The sequence below is a fragment of the Pyrus communis genome, chromosome 3 (genome assembly GCF_041283825.1).
Source record: "Pyrus communis isolate YQ-2024b chromosome 3, ASM4128382v1, whole genome shotgun sequence".
NCBI lineage: Eukaryota > Viridiplantae > Streptophyta > Magnoliopsida > Rosales > Rosaceae > Pyrus > Pyrus communis.
Genome location: NC_142567.1, coordinates 30234625 through 30254842, shown reverse-complemented (window position 1 = coordinate 30254842; position 20218 = coordinate 30234625). Strand labels below are relative to the sequence as shown.

General features: G+C 39.4%; 2 protein-coding genes and 1 pseudogene across 8 annotated transcripts; all 3 read right to left on the bottom strand.

Moving 5' to 3' along the window:
* Positions 1–211: 211 nt before the first annotated feature.
* Positions 212–4069, bottom strand: LOC137715971 (YTH domain-containing protein ECT2-like; annotated as a pseudogene). Its single transcript, XR_015960408.1, has 9 exons — positions 3925–4069; positions 3527–3612; positions 3245–3371; positions 2994–3071; positions 2352–2879; positions 1262–1849; positions 970–1182; positions 754–896; positions 212–581 (listed from the first exon to the last, which is right to left on the bottom strand). The product of XR_015960408.1 is annotated as a YTH domain-containing protein ECT2-like (transcript).
* Positions 4070–5242: 1173 nt separating this feature from the next.
* Positions 5243–10035, bottom strand: LOC137715970 (YTH domain-containing protein ECT4). 6 transcript variants are annotated; one of them, XM_068455343.2, is made up of 9 exons: positions 9593–10035; positions 8919–8992; positions 8645–8801; positions 8397–8470; positions 7685–8278; positions 6741–7328; positions 6440–6652; positions 6209–6355; positions 5243–6084 (listed from the first exon to the last, which is right to left on the bottom strand). In XM_068455343.2, exons 1-9 carry the CDS (start codon positions 9618–9620, stop codon positions 5848–5850), a joined length of 2112 nt encoding a protein of 703 aa, XP_068311444.1. In that variant the 5' UTR covers positions 9621–10035; the 3' UTR covers positions 5243–5847. The 6 variants fall into 6 exon arrangements, with proteins under 6 accessions (XP_068311444.1, XP_068311446.1, XP_068311445.1 ...); XM_068455345.2 differs by having other exon boundaries at positions 8645–8747; positions 8919–8995; positions 9593–9903; XM_068455344.2 differs by having other exon boundaries at positions 8919–8989; positions 9593–9903.
* Positions 10036–11316: 1281 nt separating this feature from the next.
* On the bottom strand, positions 11317–17218 carry UNE17 (Subtilisin-like serine endopeptidase family protein). Its single transcript, XM_068454892.2, has 11 exons — positions 16832–17218; positions 14995–15195; positions 14814–14908; positions 14584–14681; positions 14283–14450; positions 13517–14190; positions 13242–13309; positions 12916–13158; positions 12625–12739; positions 12283–12496; positions 11317–12135 (listed from the first exon to the last, which is right to left on the bottom strand). The coding sequence occupies exons 2-11, from the start codon at positions 15076–15078 to the stop codon at positions 11516–11518; spliced, it is 2379 nt and encodes a 792-aa protein (XP_068310993.1). The 5' UTR covers positions 15079–15195; positions 16832–17218; the 3' UTR covers positions 11317–11515.
* Positions 17219–20218: the final 3000 nt, after the last annotated feature.

The following is a 20218-nucleotide window of genomic DNA, read 5'->3' as shown; positions in this document are numbered from 1 at the left end:
GCCATGTGACCCAAATTTAAGGGTGCAAAATGTAATTTACACAAACAAATAGAAAGCCACAAAGCCAAGCCATTTTCACAGCATAAGGGCAGATTCTAGCATACAATCAAGGGTTTTATCCCCCGAAACAGCCAATAATCTCCCCACAAACAAGGAGTAGCAAAAACAGCATAAGAGGGAGATGGGAGCAACTATTGTTAAAACAAACCGACCCACATTAAGAATAACCTGGCGCATGGAAATCTCTAAATTACACCTATTCATACTCTGACTAATAGACTTCACTGAATGCAGTCAATCCTACTAATAAAACCTTCAATGGTACGAGCCACTAATGTGCATTGAACAAACTAGCAAACTAGCAACCATTTGCAACCTCTTTTGTTACGATCATCTTGGTCACAGCTAGTTCTGGACCCTTGGGATTACCTCCTGTTTCAGCAACTGATCCATTCTCCGACAACTTCAGTTCTTCACCAGTCTCAGCACTTAGTGTCGTTTCCTTGATCAAATCTAAGGCAGTTCCCAATGAATCTAGTAATTTGAGCGCCTCATTTAGATAATCAACAGAGAATACAATCAATTCTTCTCAATCAAAGTGGCTTAATTAATAGCAATTATAAATGTAGCAGTAAGAAAAGAAAAAGAGCTTAATGCATACGAAACAGTTGCATCGCATGGAGGTCCTGAAGGGAAAGGATAAAACTACGCTTCTAAAATAAGAATTACTGGATGAAGGGCAAAAGTCTTGCCTGTTTCCGGATCTGCTGCTTTGCTTTATTTTCCTGAATTGTCTTCTGGCGAGCTTCATAGAACTCAAAATCATCCAAAAGGCTTGTTTTACTGGAATGATCCTTGAATATCTTGATCATTCTAAGCCCCTGCTCTGGCTTGACCTGTGTAAACACATAAAGCTTAACCCCAGACAAGATAAAGGAATAACAAGATGAAGAAAATAAGTAGACATACCTCTTGAGTGTCCCTGCTGTTAGCGACAGGTTTGTTTTCATTGTTCTCTAGGATAATGTGCTTTAGCAAACTGTTGGGTACATCCTTTACAATGTGCCACTTAACTGGAAAACAGCCAGTCCACTTGTCTTGTTGCCAATATTCCACATTCTTGTTAAAATCTACCAGCCCCACCATCTCTGCTATGCCAACAAATTGGCCACTGGCATTCACCTAGGGAAAGAAGAAGCAGCTAAGCCAAGGAAAGCAACAAATGAAATAATGGACTAATGCAGTGGATAATGGTGCTCACCGAGAAAAACAGAAACACAGGGCAGCCACCTGATTTCTCCTGAGCGTCCTGGTACGCCGCATGAAGCTTATTGTTTCCATTTGGTGTGCTGGCCCAAACATTATACTTGACACACTTATGGACATCATCCTCACTATATGACTTAATAACAAAGAACTTAGCATCAGCATAATGATCACAGATATCTGTCCCGATGTACTGCTCCTGCTCTGCCACTATGCTAATTGCATCCTTCTCATCATCAGCTTTATTCAGCGGCGTGTTACTCCCCTTAACTGCTACAGCATCAGGTGAATTTCCCTTTTGATTTCTTGAACTTTTACCTCTAGGTCCCTTGTTCAACTCATCCAAGCCTTCTAAGTCCTGGTTACCAAAGCGAAAGGAACTGCCTTGCCCGCTGATTTTATACTTGTTTTGAAGAGCTGTCCACCCACTTCCATTTCTATGCATACCAAAACCATTGACTCCAAATCCCATACCAAGGCTAATTGGGTCCCAATACTGACCATACAATTCATTGGTATACATTCCATTCACAAGTCCGTTAGCTGTATCCATACCGTACCCCATCCTCGTGTGGTGCAAACCCTACAAAGTCACGTAACAGAAATCCTTGAGAGGCCACCTCCAAGAACAATCTATAAAAGTCAGATCATTCGGTCAAATATAAAATCACTCCACAATAGATGAAATATGACCTAAAGCATAACTAGTAATAAAAAAGGAGGGTTGCAATCGGATCAATCAATTTTCCAGTGAGGTGAACTCCAAGAGAAAAGCTACTACTACTACCCATTTGGTTCCCCATCCAAATTCAAAAGGGAAAAATCTGAAGCTTGTAGTTAACTCGCTGCTCAATTAACCAGATCACAGGTAAATGTGTTTAATATCACACAGATATACTAGGTACAAACATTTGAACAGAAGATTGATTAATCCTAAGAACGGGTCAGCGTGACATTTCATTCCAATTTTACTTGGAGATCTGTCCCAACTTTCTCGGATCTAACTATATATGTTTCAACTAGCCGGGAAGGAGGGAAGCAAAAAGAAAGTAGTACGAAATGTAAACAGTGATAGGCAAGCGTACCATGAATTGAGAATTTGATCGGGAAGTCTGATTCTTGGAAGATGGAGTTCTGTTGACTGTATTTCCAGTCATTGGTTTACCCAGTCCATTTGAACACATTGGCCATTCAAACCATGGGGTAGGAGTTAGCAACCCATCAAAACCATATATTGTATCAAAAGTGTCCACTGAAGGAACCCTTTACATTCAGTGATGAGTTTTTATTTGTTGGTTTTGAGAAACCGGAAGGAGTATTTCCCTTCTTGCCCACACTGGTCGCAACACCATTAGGATTCCCATTAGCTGTTCCCACAAGTGAGGGCTTTTGGCCAGCATCCTTCGCTGTAGAGACAGTCCCCTGGGAAGGAACAGCTGAATTAGGGGTGTGTGAACCACTGTTAGGTTTAAGCTGCTTAAAATACGGAGGATATTGGTACTGCTGAGGTCCATAAAGCTGACCATCACTTCCAACAGTTGAAACTGGGGACCCCGATGTCGAATATGTGCCGTAGGGTGCATAACCATAACCATGATGACACAAAAGAGTTTCTCAGAGAATATCCACCTTAGAATTCAAATCACCTGAGAGGTGTAAGAATATTTAAACAGAAAAATACAACTCTGGTAGGTAGAGACCCTTTGACAAAACAGACTACGTAGAACTCACAGAATTCACATCGCTTCCATTTGGATTAACATAACTTGAGATCCCGCCCCACTCATTTCCAGTCCCACCATAGCCTATAAAACCCAGACCATCAACAACAGAATCATCAATACCATATAAACCATAAGAGCGTTCACTGCCTAATGGGTTTTCAACATGACAATGGAATTCGAAACTCGTAGCTGAGCACTTATATAATAAAATCCAATAACAGATGTGATAATGGAAGACAGCACATAAGCATTACCTCCATAGTAATAGGCAGAAGGTGTGTAACCATTAGGGAGATAGCACGCAGATGGATTCATAAAATCCTTATGTAATGGGGATGTAGACTGAACATAAGACTTGCTCTTAGCAGTCACGACAATGGGCTGAAAATCACGAAATTGATAATCAAGCTCGAAACACAAATTCACTGATCAATCGATCAATCTCCATTACAGTTTATTCACATGTTAAAACGAAAAAAGTTTATAATTATTTTAAAAAATAAAGACGAGAGAATAAGCGCAGAGACGAGAATTACCTTCCTGGCAGTGGCAGGGTCAGGGATATCATCAGGTCCCTTGGTCTGAGATTCCAAGGCCAAATTCTGCAGCAAGTCTGCAGCTTCTGAAGAAAACCCTGAGGGTCAAGGAAATACAAAATACAACAGTAGATACAAACAAGCGGAAAATACAACTCATATAAAAATAAGAGCAGAACTTTTTTTGAAAGAAATACAAAATCCCAATTCAAAAGTAGAAAAGCAACAGCTTTTATGTCACAGAGAAACCCTAATAGCACTCAAAGACGAAGCAAGTGGCAGATCTAGTGATGTATCCCCACACATACATCTATAACAAAGCCAACATTCCTAAATACGAAAACAAAAAGTTGAAAGAAGCCCAAAAAACGAAGAATCAGTGCAAAGTGTAAGGATACGATCCGCAGGCGGGGAAACGGTGGTCGCCACGACGAAGAGTGACTCTTGAGAGAGCGGCCTCAGCTGCTTGCTTAAAACACGAAAGGGTTTTAGGGGTTTTACAGGGGTTTTTGGGAAGAGGGAGAAATTTATAGATGTCTTGGTTTAGCAGCGTCCCTAACCAAGTCATTCATTCAAATTTGGCTTTAGCCGTGGTATTTATATTTTCTCTCTTTATGGAAGATTATATTTACACACCCTAAATTACTTCTCCCACATCTTTTTAATTTTTTAATATTTTCCTATCAAGTGTTAGTGATGTGTAGAAACTATTAAAAAAGTATGAAAGAAGTAATTTGGGATGTGTGAATATAATCTCTCTTTATAATATGAATTATGGAATATCCTTTTATCAACCAATCCCAACAAAAATATTATGATTTATCTAAATATATGAAGAAAAAAAATTCTTCGTCTAAAGGGCTAAAGATATGTTAGATTATTTACATCCTTTTTATCTTGACAAAAATAACTTTTTAATTTCAAAATATTGTAATTTATAAGACGAGAATTCAAATTCGAGTATAAATACATTATGTTGATCAATTAGTCGAACAAGCATGACACATTTAATATTTTGTATTGGTACAGGGCGAGTTTGGGCCAGTATTAGCCTCGATACAACAATATAATTCTATTAGATAACTTTTCAAAAATAGAAAACTCTATGATTCGAATATTCATAACCCTAATTTAGTAGGCCATACCCTCCTAACCGGTTGAGCTAATTTCAAAGACTTTAGACTTGAAAAACTTCATAGACACCAATGATAAGGGACATTTGGATCCTACAACAAAATCTACAAGTATTTTTCAGACATGGTGAGGCAAATATAGCGACAAATAATTTTACTCGTACTTTTAACTAGTGTTTGGTTCAGAAAATTTGCCCTACGTGTTACTAATTTACTAGGGTGCAATTTTAAACGGTTGGATTAGTATCCAACGCGACTCTTCATCGTAAGCCCTAGCAAAGAGAGGAAAGAGAGTGAATGGTTTATAAAAGTTATTTACATATGAATCATGCATACCAGACCGTAACAAAAGGGCCAGCGGAGCTTATCCTCTTCTCCATCATAATTCGTAAGTTAGGTTCCAGAGGCTGCGATGCTATTGCTTTCAACAAAATAAAACTAAAGGAAAGAAAAAGAATAGCTACCATACCAACTTTTACAAGTAGTCAAGTTATCCCCCTTGATTTAATTTTTGGCACTAAAATTTTCAGCAAAATAATTCTATGAGCACAACAAACAGAGACACGACACGAAACAAAGTAAATTCTTAAAGCTGACTATATTGCAATATTTTCCCACCTTGCTTCTAGCTCACTTACAAATACAAACGCAAAAAACTTACTCCCCAACGGAGGAGGAGGTATGATCTAGACATACAAGACAGGAAATAACCAAACTAGTAAAAGGCAAAAGGTAAAACATGGAGAAAGTTAAAAAAAAATTAAAGAAAAAAAAAACACATAGTAGAGATATAAGCACGACTGGAATAGAAGAAACCCTAAACCCAAAATCCTAGGCAACCCAAAACCTGTTAGAGCTTCTGCGAAAACACCTGTAAATAGACAGCCCAAATGAAAAACTGTGGGGGAGGGAGGAGGGGTGGAACTACTACGATTACTCGGATCCCTAGCCTGCCTCAAGAACAAGATACAAGAAATTCTAGACATTATTGACTTGCCATTCCTCAATGAACTATTGACTATTCTAGCAGGGCAAGTCATGGTCATCAGGACGGCGGTCCACACAAGTAGGCAGAGCATTGGATACTAGTTTTCTTCAACATATTCATTAACACCAGCACACTTCCAACGCAAACCTTTACAAGAACACCACAAGAGCATGGACCGCCATTACGCAAGGCAGAAACTATCAACCATTCGCAACCCCGTTCGCTACAACCCTCTTCTCTGACACAACTGGCTTAGCACCCTTTGGGGCATCTCCAGATGCAATTGATCCATTTTCTGCAACTGTCGGGTCCTCACTTCCATTCACAGCCGGAACAGATTCCTTGGTCAACTCGGCGGGAACCTCCAATGAATTTTGAGTCTTCAGTTGCCCATTTGCCACCACTTTCTTCTCATCATTGGTTTTTCCTTCCCATACCTGTTTTTTGGTATTTTCAACAGGGTAAATGTCAAGTATTTGGAATTGTTAAACTTTATCTCCTAACAGCAAAATAAGAAAGAATACAAAAGGGGTAGCAAAATTAACAGGAAGGCATATTTACCTGTTTCTGAAACTGCTGTTGCTTAGCCTTCTTCTCCTGGATTGTCTTCTGACGGGCTTCATAGAACCCAAAGTCATCCAGAATGCAAGTTTTGCTTATATGTTCCTTGAAGATTTTAATTATTTTAAGCCCTGGCTCCAATTTAACCTACATAAACCCATAAGATTAACATTCACAAGGGAAGAATAAAGAAGGTCAAAGAAAAAATGAAACACTAAGATGTGGACATACCTCCTGAGTGTCCCTACTGTTGGTAACAGGCTTGTTCTCATTATTTTCAAGAGTAATGTGCTTCAGCAAACTGTTGGGAACATCTTTAACGATATGCCACTTGACAGGAAAACAGCCATTCCACTTGTCTTGCTGCCAGTATTCCAAGTTCTTGTTAAAATCAACGGGGCCCAACATCTCGGAAAGGCCAACAAACTGTCCACTGGTATTGACCTAAAAAGAAAACAAGTAAATTACTACAAACCCAATAAAACTTTAATTTATAACCTCACAAGTCCTAACAGCAATGGATGATGCTTACCGAAAAGAGAAGAAAAACAGGGCAGCCACCAGATTTCTCCTGAGCCTCCTGGTACGCAGCATGAAGCTTCTTGTTGCCATTTGGCGTACTGGCCCAAACATTGTACTTAATGCTCTTATGAACATCATCCTCACTGTATGACTTAATGATGAAGAATTTGGCATCGGTATACTCCTCGGGAAAATCTGCTTTGTTGTATTGTTCTCGGTCTGGGACACTGATTTTTTCCTTTTCCTCATCATTACTAGGATTCGTTGGTACCTGCCCTTTGATTGCTAATGCATTAGGGGCAAATCCCTTTTGATTCTTGGAGCTCTTCGCCCGAGGTCCCCTGTTTAGTTCATTTAATCCATCCATGTTCTCATTACCATATCCGTAGTAGCCACCATTTCTTCCCCTGGGTTTATACTTGTTGTCAACAGCAAGCCATGAGCGTCCATTGGTTCGTGAATCATAACCATGAGACCCAAAGCCCATACCAGATCTAACTGTGTTTCCATAGTGACCATACAGCTTGCTTGGGTACATCCTATTTATAAACCCTTGAGATGTACCCATTCCTGACAATGGCCTTGGGTGGTGCAAACCCTGTGGATAAAATAAATGAAATTTGTTTTGTAAGGGTGAACACATCTCAGTAGAACATTTAAAGTAAATATTCAGATTCAGCTGCACAGAACATCTATTAGATTGGAAGACTGCTAAGTGTTAACCATCAAGGCTTCAACAAGTTAAAGGATATCCAATAACAAGATTCCTCCCTGCCTTAGATGTTCTCACACCAAAAGGTTAGAGGTTTGGTTTCCAGCCAAGGCCAAAATTGAACAGTCATGTCATACAATGCAGATGACATTTCCACTGGTGGAATAAGGTAGTCTCCAGAAGTAAGACTACGAAGCAAAGTATATAAAAATAATTAAATATAAAGCATATGACCAACATACCATGTAATGAGAATTTGGACGGTAATTCTGATTCCTCGAGGACAAATTGGTATTGCCATTGGAGATTGACGAAGTAATTGTTGTACTTGTCACTGGTCTAGGTTGCCCATCTGAAAAAAGTGGGGCATCTAACCATGGAAGAGGAGAACGCAACCCATCAAAACCAAATCTTGGGTCTTGGTATCCAGGAGTAGGAACACGTCCTGGCAAAGCACCCCTTCCATATGAACCATTGGAGTTGAAAGACGAGTTTTGATATGTTGATAAGGGAGCTGAAATGCTATTTCCTTTCACACTTCCACCGTTCGAAATGCCGTTAGAAATTCCATTTGCTGTTTCCACAGAAAGAGGCTTTTGGTCAGCAGCTGCAGAGGTGGAGACATCAGTTTGAGGGGCAGCAGGGCTGGGAGTGTACGGTCCACTGGTTGGAGTCAGAGGCTGGAAATAAGGAGGGTATTGGTACTGCTGAGGTCCATATAACTGACCATCATTTCCCATAGTCGGAACAGGGGAACCCGCCGGAGAATATGGGCCATATGGTGCATACCCATACCCATGGTGGTATAACAGAGACCCGTTGTCCCCATAAACACCCTAAAAACACACAAGCAGATTACAAAAGTATAAACTTAAGAGAATGAACTTACTCATGTTAAACCCAAATCAAACTCAATAACCATGAAACATTACCCAAAAGGGAAAAAGAACTTACAGAAGTCATCTCTACTCCCTCAGGATTTACATATCTCGAGTAGTCATCCCACTCATTGCCAGTCCCATCATAGCCTAAAAGAAATTCACAAAACCATCCATATCATACACATGAATTACCTTATCAAAAAATACACATAGAATTTCCTTATCAGAAAGTACACATGAATTTCAAGTAGAATCTAACAATCCACCAATAAATCAATAAACCATTCTCAAGCTAAGAAAGAGTTCAGCCGTAAGTTTTACCTCCATAGTAATACGCAGTAGACGGATAACCGTTCGGGAGATAGCACATAGATGGATCCACAAAATCAGGTAACAAAGGGGTAACAGAGCGCTCTGATGGGATCTGTCCATTTGCAGCATTGCCAGAATCAATAGAACCGTATTGGTTAACAGAAGGCTGAATGAAAATGAAATTAACCTTAGAATCACACATAACGTAAATGGCAGAATGTTTCAAATGCAGTTTGTTAATACTTTTTCACGATCCAATTCTTGTGGTCAAATTGTACGGTACCTTCTTGGTAGGCTCAGGAATTTCCAGAGTCTTGGTTTGAGAGTCTAATGACATCTTCTGTAGCAAATCTGCTGCTTCTAAAAAACGTAAACAGTGAAGGAAATACACAATTTTATAAAATCGATCGAGATGTCTAATTGTCAGTGCGTGTTTTACTGTGTCTATTGTAATAGTCATATACAATCTACAAACACAAACAAAATATAGGTCCTGGAGCAATGAACATAGCTTGAATTTTACCACTTTACGCGGAGGTAAAATTCAACAGTAAATCATTCAGTCCATCCACAAGTTATAAACAATTCAGAAAAATCACCTGATATGAAACTTCAATTCAATCAAGTACACACCAATCTTTACTTATCAAACAACACCAATTTCAAAAAATTAAGCAAACCAATACCAAGAACTTTAATTGTTACACATACAGCCATAAATTTACAGAGACGGTCTACAAAACCACAAATCAAGCATAAAAATCCAAAAATCAACACAAAGCGCCACAATTCAAAAGCTAAACAAACGCCATAGAAGAAACTCACTGCGATCTACAAATTTAAGGTAGAGAAGATCTAGTTTCATCGAAAACCAATCACAAAAGAACAGATCCAATTAGAATAAGAAAAATCGAAAACATACAATACCCAGATGGCTAAAGTTTTAGATTAGGATACGTTCCACAGGAGGAGCAACGGTGGCCATGACCGTCAATTGATAGCTAGATCTTCTACTTCTCCTTCTCTGCCCCAAGTATTACCAAAAACCCTAAATCCCAGAGAGAGGTGATATGGGTTTTAGCAATCGGAGAGAGAAATCTCGATGCTCAGAGACAGAGTCCGAGTGAGAGAGAGATAAGAGAGAACAATGGGTCTCACAGCCGCCAAGGGTTTGGGTTTTTGGAAAGAGGGTTTTGTTCATCCAAAAGCGGTGATTCAAATAGCACCACGGCTCCTCTACAACACTCGCATTCAATCACCTGCGGGTCACGTTGTGAGCTCATCGGGCCACTCCTATAGGGCAGATTATCCACGTGGCCTTTAGTAATTGGGGCTCCACAATGTCCTTTTTGGTCTTTCCGGGTCAAGGTGAAATGTGATTGGCTTGGTGATCTTAATCTGAATCAATCTATCCCTCTTAGGAGGAGTTTGAAAACCCTAATTACAAAATGACATCGATGTCCCCGTCGCACTCGGGTATGTGGTAAAACCCTACAAAGATCTAGGATGTGATATCTATACATCTTTTTTTACTTTTCACACATTCTTTTAATTTTTGGGTGTCGGATTGGATAAACTGAAAAATATCAACGGACAAAAATTAACAAAAGATATGTAAAAAATAAAATAAAATGTGTGGATAGCACATTCCAAGATCTATCACGCAACGATAAAATAGTCTCTTCCTCTTCGAGGCATCAATTGACAAGTACCTTTTGATTTTTCATAAGTTCACCAACGATCATTCTTCTACGGTTCTACTCTCTCTGAGTTTGTGAAATTAAAATAAGCTAAATTATAGTTACTTTTTGTCCATGTAACATAACCTTGATTCTCTTCGATAGAAATGAGGAGGGTCCGATTGTGCACCGTTCACCTTAATAATCGAAAAATATAACTAATTCGGTTCAGTTCTAACTAAAATAGAAAAAAATTCTAATACTTGCTCGTCATTTCATGTGGCTATGCAGTCCAACAGACAAATAGAGAGCTCAGGGAATTGCATTTTTTTTCCAAATTCTATATGGTCTCTCCTGATTCTCTTTAAGACTATCTCCAACCGAAAGGGTTAAATATAATCATGTCCAGAATTATAGCCTGACAAAATATTATTTTTAAATTAATAATGTCAGGTCATACTCATATATCATCTCCAACAGTAAGGGCTAAACATAACCCCTCAATAATTTATTAGGTTTAAGTTATACTTTAAATTTATTGCTTAATTTAATTAAACTGACATTAGATGTTTTCAAATTTAGCCGTTAAATTTGAATTAATTATTGCTTAATTTAATTAAATTGACATTAGATGTTTTCAAATCTAACCGTTGAATTTGAATTAATTATTGCTTAATTTAATTAAACTGACGTTAGATGTTTTCAAATTTAGTCGTTGAATTTGAATTAATTATTGCAACTGATGAGCTGAGCGCCAAAATAAGGGCTTAGTGGAGAGCCACATTTAGCCAGCTAATACCTATTTAGCCAAATAATAGCCTAATGAGCTCTATAGAATTATAGTCTGGTCATCGGTTGGAGATGAGTTTTTTGTAAATGAGGCCTTTTTTTTTTTTTTTTACTTGTAGACCTCTAGCCCTCTCTATTGAAGATAACCTAAAGAGTCAGTAGGACAAATATTTTCTGCATGCCAGGGTCAACCATCACGTTTGACAAAGTAAATCATAAAACATGACTCAGGACGTTTTGTTTATTACTTTATTGTCCATAATGATAGAAATGTTACAACTAAATTTATCCCCTAGAATTGAAAAATATAAAAACAAAAAACCAATTTAGTGAGTTGTTATTGATGAAAGTCGTCGTGCACATCGAGTGCAGAATAACTTTCTAGAGTGCCAATAATAGTTCTCAACGACATTTAAAATGAGCTTAAATTACGATAGTAGGAGTGATGCAAATATTCATAAGAGTCGCAGCATGTAGTGTTGACAGATACAACCAAGGGACTCCTGACCTTGTGGAAGCCATCGGACCACGCTATTTCTCCAAAATCATATCTCCCTTGAGACTTCTTATGCGGTTTGAGCGTCACATAATAAGTGTTTTCTAGTTTGAACCATGAAAATATCAAAACTCTAGGCCATATTTGTACCTCTACTCCATCAGGTTCCAAAACGGTACAAAAATAAATCGCATTCTTATTTTTCCCCACGTTACGGACGCTTCTTTTGATAGTCACGGTGTATTGGAGATTGGAAACTGTGATGGAGGGGTAGTTTATGTGGGAATTTGAAGTTGGCACTTGAGGACAGCTTGTATCAGTTCCGGGAGAGCAAAGAACAATCTTATTGATTTGATCACCGGTGTAGCCAATGTTGCAGAGGAACAGAATGTAATCGCGTGTTTTCATGTCGTAAACGAGGCCTGGATCCATCGCTTTGATGGGGTCAATATGGCCGGCACCAATGTCAAAGGGATCGGAGGCTTTCGTTGATCCATCTGCTAGAATGCTGTCAAGGGATGTGTCCCTCGTGTTTGCTGTGACAAATGATCATGAATGATTATCAATAGCTGTTTTTGTACGTGCATACTAATAGAATGTGAGCATCCATATCAAAACCAAGAATTTTCAAGCACTTTATGCAAGACTTTACATCTCCAATTTGAGATACTCTCAACACTTACCTGTTGTAATGAGAGCAGATCTAATGGCTGCAGGAGACCAATTTGGATGGGCAGATTTGATAAGGGCAACGACTCCGCACACATGAGGGCATGACATTGATGTTCCTGACTGAAAATTCCAGCTCACAGAACGTTTATCATCAAGTGTCAAAGTGGGAGATGTTTGAGGAGGCCATGCTGCCAATATATTGACCCCTGGACCACTTATGTCTGGCTGTTTGTAATGCGCCATAGTGGGAATGGGGATCATGTTATGTTACTGTATAATGCATATACATATAATCGGCCGTATAAAAGTACATCTTATGGTATATATACACTCAGCGTGATGCAGATTGATACCTTGAGAATATCAGGTGCAAGTGAGCTTGGTCCTCTCGAAGAAAAGTATGCAACTCTAGGCGCTGGAGACTTACCGATGACAGTTTTACTAGCTTCTATCTGCACGACAGGTTTCCTGTGTAGTATTGTGGTATAGTTCACAATATTAACACATGTCACGAATTTGAAATGTAATCAAGTTTGTCGACAACTTTGCCAACAATTAGTTTTTAGTATCGACAATATCAATAATATCAACAACATATTTACATTTTTAAAAAGTGCAGTTGACCACTCTAGAGAACTACTTACGTGGGAGATTGAGCAAGATAGTGCTTGATTTTAGTCCCCTGGTCAAGGTTGACATGGACTGAGGGAATGATGTCGATATCAACCTGCCTCGTCTCAGCTTCCACAAAGATCAAACCCGTTGCATTCGCTTTCTTGGCAGCTACTTCTGCCTCATCAATTTCGTATGGTCCTATGCTTGAGAAGCATAGAATTACTCTTCCGACCGCAAACTTTGATTTTATCCAATTCTCTGGCCTGCAAACCCTGCATTTTGATTTAATAGATTACATAGTTAACGAGTGATTAATAGATCAGATGGAAAATTATGAGAGAAAGAGAGAGGTCACCCATTGACAAAATATGTGGTTGCATCTGCTAATTTTGCCTTAATAGGTGTGGTAATAAAGCTTTCCCCCTGTACAGAAATGGAGCTTTATGGATGACTCAACTAATTAAAGTGCTGAAATATGTATCAACTATCAACGAAATGATTAGGGCTGTGACCCACTGTTAATTAAATTAGAGTATCACCACAAAGAAAGTAAACTTTGACTTGTTCATCATTGGTTCATAATTAACATGTAATGCCATGTATAATCCATGATTTATATGTATTGATTACCATAACAAAGAGCTTATTGTCTAGGATTATTCGGGTTGGAAACATTCGATCAACAGAGGAAGCAGCTACACAAATTCCCCAAGGAGCAACATTTGAGACCTGTGAGGGATCTGGCCCTTCATTACCTGCAGAGAACACCACACTAACACCTAACTGCATTGCATGAAATGAACCAATTGCAGCTTGTGATATAAACAGCGGCAACAATGGCGGCTTTGATCCAAACGACGCTGATATCACGTGAACTCCATCGTGCAAAGCATCATCGAAAGCTGCAAGAATGTCTGCTTCAGAGCACCTCCCATCATAGTCCTTTCCCCAACATACTTTATACACTGCTAGACGAGCCCTCGGTGCTCCTCCCCTAGCGGTTCCTGAGGCTAAGCCAAAGAAACTTGCATTGTTTTTCACTATTGAACCCACTGCTGTTGAGGCTGTGTGTGTACCATGACCTAAAAAATCTCTAGCTGATCGATATTCTGGATTCCCACTCTTGTTTAGCGGCCCATATTCTTCTTCAAAACCTTTGAGGTAGTAGCGAGCACCAATTAGCTTGCGGTTGCATGCTTTTTCTGGCTCAAACATTTCTCCTCTAGCACACCCTCCCTTCCAAGTTGAGGGGATAGGCCTCATCCGTGGCTCTTCCTGGAAACTATCGGATTCAGGCCATATACCTAAACAGATGTTCAAACTATAAAAACTTAGCTTGGTTTTGTCAATGGTAGAAAATGTGCAGCTTTCCCCTAGTAATTAATTTAAAAGAAACCTGTATCGAAGACCCCAACAATGATGTCGTCACCATAGGCTTGTTGCAATGGAGTCCCTTCAGGACTAGTGCTGCTGCTGCTTAAGGTAAGGCCTAAGAAGTCCCAGCTTCTAGTTGTGTGCAACTGCATTGTCTCACTTCGAAACACTGATATCACTTCTTCCATCTCTGCAATTATATATTAATGCATGTTTTTTAAACACTGAAGTTAAGCTTATTGATTTAAGGTGCACCATTCAACTCTTTAACAAAGCAGCATTAAAAGCAGAGAAAAGAAAAGGGTAATAATTATCTAGCTTACGGGCCAAGGCGGTTGCTTGAGAAGAATTGAGCTTAGCTGAAAACCCCGAGAAACTGTGCTTGTAGCTATAAAGCATGGATTGCTTAACATCTTCTTCACTGAATATAACGAGTACAAAGAGAGAGATAAGATCACCAAGTTAAGTGATGTAGTGGTTGAGAAATAGAGCCAGAAGGAAATGAGTTTGAAGCGCTAAATAGATGGGCGGGCCAAAGAATTAGAACAAAAACCTTGCAAAAACTTTGGAAAGGAGATGAAGATGATGGTTTGAGGTGAGGTGAGGAACATGAACATTGTAGTTGTGCCCCAAATAGACTATATAAACCTGCAGAGACCAAATCAGTGAGTAAACAGGATAATAATTAGAAAGGAGGCACGAAAAGGCGAACTGCTTTAGGGGAGAAAAGTTACATGAGGTGTGGAAGTTGAGTGAGTAAAATAAAGTGAAAGTGCAAGAAAAAGGCCCCAAAAACACTGAGAATTATTAGTAGCCATTGTCTCCTGCGGAAGAATCACATGGCTGGTTGGAGATTAAATAGAGTTGTACTAATCTGCAAGTAGATGGCCTTCCAAACAATGCATATCGTGCGTGCAGTTGAAGGCTTTCAAAAGCTGCAAGAAACATTCGCTCATCATTGATGATATTTTCTCTTCCAAGCTACAAACTCTCTCCCCCTCTCTCCTTGGCCCTCGATGTTTTCGCACATGCACCTATATGGAGTACTGTACCTATTGTACCTCCATCATAGTTATACCATCAATGCTGCTAAGAAAAATGCATGTGCCCTTCATGATACTAGCTATAAATCTTTTTCCATGCAGTCCCCTTTTCCTTGTAAACAAATTAGTAGAAGTATGATAACTGCATCACTTTAATTTCAACAGTTCTCGAGAAAGAAAGCACATCACCTCTAGAATCTTATCAAGTGCCCTAGCTAACTACTACTACATATTAGGTTTTTTTTCCCCCCCCCCCCCCCCCCCTTCAACTTGCTGAAAAATGAAACCTGATTAAAAATCCGTGACAGGAAATAAAATCTAGAGTCATAGTCCTGTTTCAATGCATTAATACCCTGATAAGAAAATTAATTTGACATATCTAAACATTGATGCCCTATACTTTTTTGTTACTTGCTTTTGAAGTTTGCAACCCTGGTTTTTCGGGTTCTTGTCCTTCTAAGCTACTGTGGTTGCACCTGTAGGTTACTAATTTATCCTGCTTTCTAGCTTAAAAAGGTCCGTAGACTGCGTGAGTATGGATCGATTACACCTCACAAACTTGCATAAACACATTGCTTTTTAGTGTTGCCCCAAGCTATGCTTATCTTTAAACAGAATGATTAGCAGTTTTGTTGTTCATTTTCCATTTTCCTAACAGAAATCTGTCTGGAGAAGCATAATATTCAGAACATTGATGATTCCCTAGGATATACACCTATATTGAGAGGATCAGTTAGCTTGATAGAGCACGCATGCTCTGCACAGCGATCTGGTATTATTCAATGAAGATATACTAATTAATTTTACCAGAAGAAGCAAAGTTATGGTTAATCAAAATCAATACCATTGGCAAAATGTTTCCTCATCCGTACAGTGCGTGAATTGATTCTAGTTCTCTCTTGCGTGATCGAAGGTTTTTAATCAAGAAACTAAGACTTTCGGAACACGATTTAACCTTTCAAGTTCACATCATTATCAAGTCTTCTGCCATGCTAAGAACTTGCTTTATTGATGTTGCATCCTCATCCACAGTAATCTATTATTGCAGCTTCATATGGCATCATAAATTCATAATATGAGTGATAGAAAGCATACATCTAGTTTGCTTTGATAAGCAGGAATTTCAAGTTTGGTACAAACTTCTTCCATTCTTTCATTTGACATTAAAAATTTTCTTAACTCTATTTGTATGCTATTCAAGTTTAATATAATGTTCGGTGTGAGGAAGTTAAACGTTGCTGCAGAATTAGCAAATCACATTTTCATGTCTAGGACAGAAATTAAGTATATATGCAATGGCTGTCAGCTGGGCAGAGAACTTGGCATTGGATGAGTTTCGATGGTCACTAAATCTCTTCTCTCGAGATTAAACTTCATATGTTCGAAAGGAAAAGTACACAAAAAAAAAAAAAAAAAAAAAAAAAGATTTGCAACATTAAACTTTCTCTCCTAATCCCCTAAAGAGGACAGACAATCTCAAGATTGGAAAAGCTTATTTATAAACATATTGGTAGATAGCAACATATACCTTTCAATAAAGTTTTGCTCCATTAATTGTTTTGATATTGGATTTAAAGTCCTTTTTCATGGCTGATTTTCCGAAAACAAAAATGAAAAGACTTGATGCTTGACTGGACAGATCTTCAAGAGCTTATTTTCTCCGTAGCTAAACGGATGGATTCCTTGGAAGATTTTATGGTGCAGTGGATCATGGAGATGTGCTGCGACGAAAGAAAACTAATTATCCAGTGAATTACGATCAACACATAAATTTCCACTCCTTATGCTTTCGAAAGATAAGAGAGTGCTACCACCCGTAAGTTTCACAGCCACACAAAGGTTAAGATTTTCCAACTAAATCAAGGGTAATCTTTACTTTTCGTCTTTAGGTTGGCTGCTGACTATGTCTGAAGATTCGAAATTTAGTCTGATACATCCTTTAAATCATGGCCGAATTAAGCTGCCGGACGGATACCCCCACACCCTCTGGTAAGCGTGTCATAAGAAGTTTGTCTTATCATCGAACCCGTCCGGACATCAGAATCGGATTACATATTCATGTATATGTGATTTGAAAATACCCCTATTCCTATCCATTTCTTTTTGGCTGAGTGATTTTGTTAGCGTGAGTCAATATTAGGAAAAATAGGGAATGTAAATAATAGGAGTCCTTTATTAAGTAGGTTTGTGTATATGTTATTTGTTTCCTTGTAAAACTATAATAGTACTGATGTATATATATTTCTAAACAAGTAATAGAAGAATATTAATTCCCGTAAAAGTTCTATTTGGTATCAAGAGCCAAAACCCTAGTTTTCTTTTCCGCTGTGCTTGGTTGACCTTATTTCTGCAAATCTTCTGCAGAAAACAGGGTTGCCGTGTGGGTGTGGTACTGCTGTGTGTGCAGTCTGTTGCTGTATATTGCTGTGCAGCACAATACCTTGCTGCTGCCGTGAGGGTTGTGTACAAATTGTTGTGTTTTTCTGCAATTGTACCGTGTCTGTTGCTGCTGCCGTGTGTGTGTGTTGCTGCCAAGACTTCGTGTGCCATGCTGTTGCTTTCGTAAAGGGAAACACACAGCAATTTTTTCCCGCTGCATCCTTGCAGCAAAGTCAATTACTTGCTGCGTGCTGCTGGTGTCGTGAGGAACGAAGGAGAACAAAGACTGCAGGAAGAGACAACTGTTGCATGTGTGCTGTGTGTTTTTTGTTGCAGCGTATTGTGTCTTTGCTGCTGTACTTATTGCAGCAAGTGTGTCGTGTATTATATTTCGTATTGTGCCTCGTGGGAATATTGCTCTACTGTTGCAATCTGCTTGCTGTCTGTTTTTCCGTGGGTAATTGCCGTGAGTGGCTGCTGCTTGTTTGTTCTTGCAACTTGTGGTTCCGTAATTGGTAGGGTGTTGTGATTGTCGTGTACTTGTGATTGTCATTTTGCGTATTATTAAATGGCAGGTTGGATTTTAGATTCTGGTGCAACGGATCATATGACATATGATAAAAATATGTTTCAATACATGACCACATCTCACAGGAAAAATATATCAACTGCCAATGGTACTTTGGCACCCGTGTGTGGTGCCGGCACTGTGCATCTTACCCCTACACTTCCCCTACATCATTGCTTGCTTGTTCCTTCTTTATCCCATCATCTGTTATCCATACCACAGGTTACTGAACAATTGGATTGTGTTGTTCTAATGTATCCATCGTTTTGTCTCCTTCAGGATATTCAGACTAAGGAGATAATTGGGCGTGGCACTAAGAGAGAGGGGTTGTACTATGTGTACGACGTCGTTTCTGGCAGAGCTAATGCGGTTCGAGTGTCCCGGTCTAGTAATTTACAAGAAGTGTGGTTGTTGCATCGTCGGTTAGGGCATGCATCTTTTGGGTATTTACGGCATATGTTACCTAGTCTATTTAGTGGAATAAATGAATCAGACTTACATTGTGAAGTATGTATTCTTGCTAAAAGCCATCGGGCTTCGTTTCCTCCTAGTATGAATAAAAGAGCTTTACCGTTTGAACTTGTGCACTCTGATGTTTGGGGACCATCTCCTGTTGTTACTTCTTCTGGGATTAAGTGGTTTGTTACGTTTGTTGATGATTGCACTCGTATGACGTGGTTATATGTGGTGAAAAATAAGAGTGATGTTGGTATGGTATTCCGAACCTTTTCTCAAATGATTCGAACACAATACTTATCTGTAATTAAAGTTCTTCGTTCTGATAATGGTGGTGAGTATCTTAATTGTGAGTTTTCGGAGTTTCTTTGTGATCAAGGCATTCTCCATGAAACAACCTGTCCCTATACTCCACAGCAAAATGGAGTGGCTGAACGGAAAAATCGCCATATCTTAGAAACGGCACGTGCTCTACTTCTGGGCGCGTCTGTTCCTAAGATTTTTTGGCCTGAAGCAGTTACTTATGCGGTCTACGTGATTAATCGTATGCCCTCTCGGGTGATTGACTTTCGAACTCCTCTTCAAGTTCTCACTCAACATGTTCAGGTGATGTCTACTCATACTCTCAAGCCCCGGGTATTTGGTTGTGTGGCTTATGTGCATATTCCGAAAATTCATCGCACTAAGTTGGATCTGTGTGCCCTTCGATGTGTGTTTGTTGGTTTCTCATCTCACCAAAAATGATATAAATGTTATCACCCTGAGACTCGGCATATGTATGTTACTATGGATGTGACCTTTTCTGAATCGGAGTTTTTTTATGCCCCCGTATCTTCATCTTCAGATCACCAGGGGGAAAGCTCTAGTGGTGATCTAGAATGGTTAGACTTGGGAGAAAATACTGTGGTTGATGTTGAGGCCGTGCATGCTGATGCCGTGCCTAATGCGGCAGTGATCATACATGCCGTGCCAGAAGTTGCTGCCGAGAGCAGCATGCAGTCAGAAGCAAAAGATGCCAGCATGCAGTCAGAAGCAAAAGATGCCGAGAGTGATCCGCAGTCAGGACAGTTCATTGTCGAGCCTACTTGTGTAACCCCCTCTCTCTCTAGCTCCACGGTGATGCCCAATGATTCTTCTCTGAATAAACCTGAGGTAAGTATTGTGGATGATTATGTAACTAATGCAAGTACTGATGTAAATACATATAAGCTGCCACCGAGACAAAATCCGGGGGTGCCACCTGACAGGTTTTCTCCGGAAGGCAAAGTAAAGTATCCGATAGCCAACTATGTCTCATGCAATGGTCTTGCACCAGAGCGTAAGACCTTGATAGACAATATGGAGGCTATTCAAGTACCAACTCGTGTGGATGAGGCTCTAAAGGATCCAAAGTGGGCAAATGCAATGGATGAAGAAATGTTGGTGTTACAGAAGAATAATACCTGGGAGGTGACATCCTTGCCGGAGGAAAAAAAAACAGTTGGATGCCGGTGGGTGTTTACCGTCAAATAC

Excerpts from the sequence above, each read along its gene's own strand:
- UNE17 (XM_068454892.2), bottom strand. The coding sequence starts at position 15,078 with ATGGCTACTAATAATTCTCAGTGTTTTTGGGGCCTTTTTCTTGCACTT. Across the intron at positions 14,682-14,813 it reads CTTTCCAAAGTTTTTGCAAG|TGAAGAAGATGTTAAGCAAT; the intron begins GTTTTTGTTCTA and ends CGTTATATTCAG. Across the intron at positions 12,740-12,915 it reads TATCTTGCTCAATCTCCCAC|GAAACCTGTCGTGCAGATAG; the intron begins GTAAGTAGTTCT and ends AATACTACACAG.
- LOC137715970 (XM_068455342.2), bottom strand. The coding sequence starts at position 9,620 with ATGGCCACCGTTGCTCCTCCTGTGGAAC. Across the intron at positions 7,329-7,684 it reads GTCCAAATTCTCATTACATG|GGTTTGCACCACCCAAGGCC; the intron begins GTATGTTGGTCA and ends TTTTATCCACAG. Across the intron at positions 6,653-6,740 it reads CTGTTTTTCTTCTCTTTTCG|GTCAATACCAGTGGACAGTT; the intron begins GTAAGCATCATC and ends TTTTCTTTTTAG.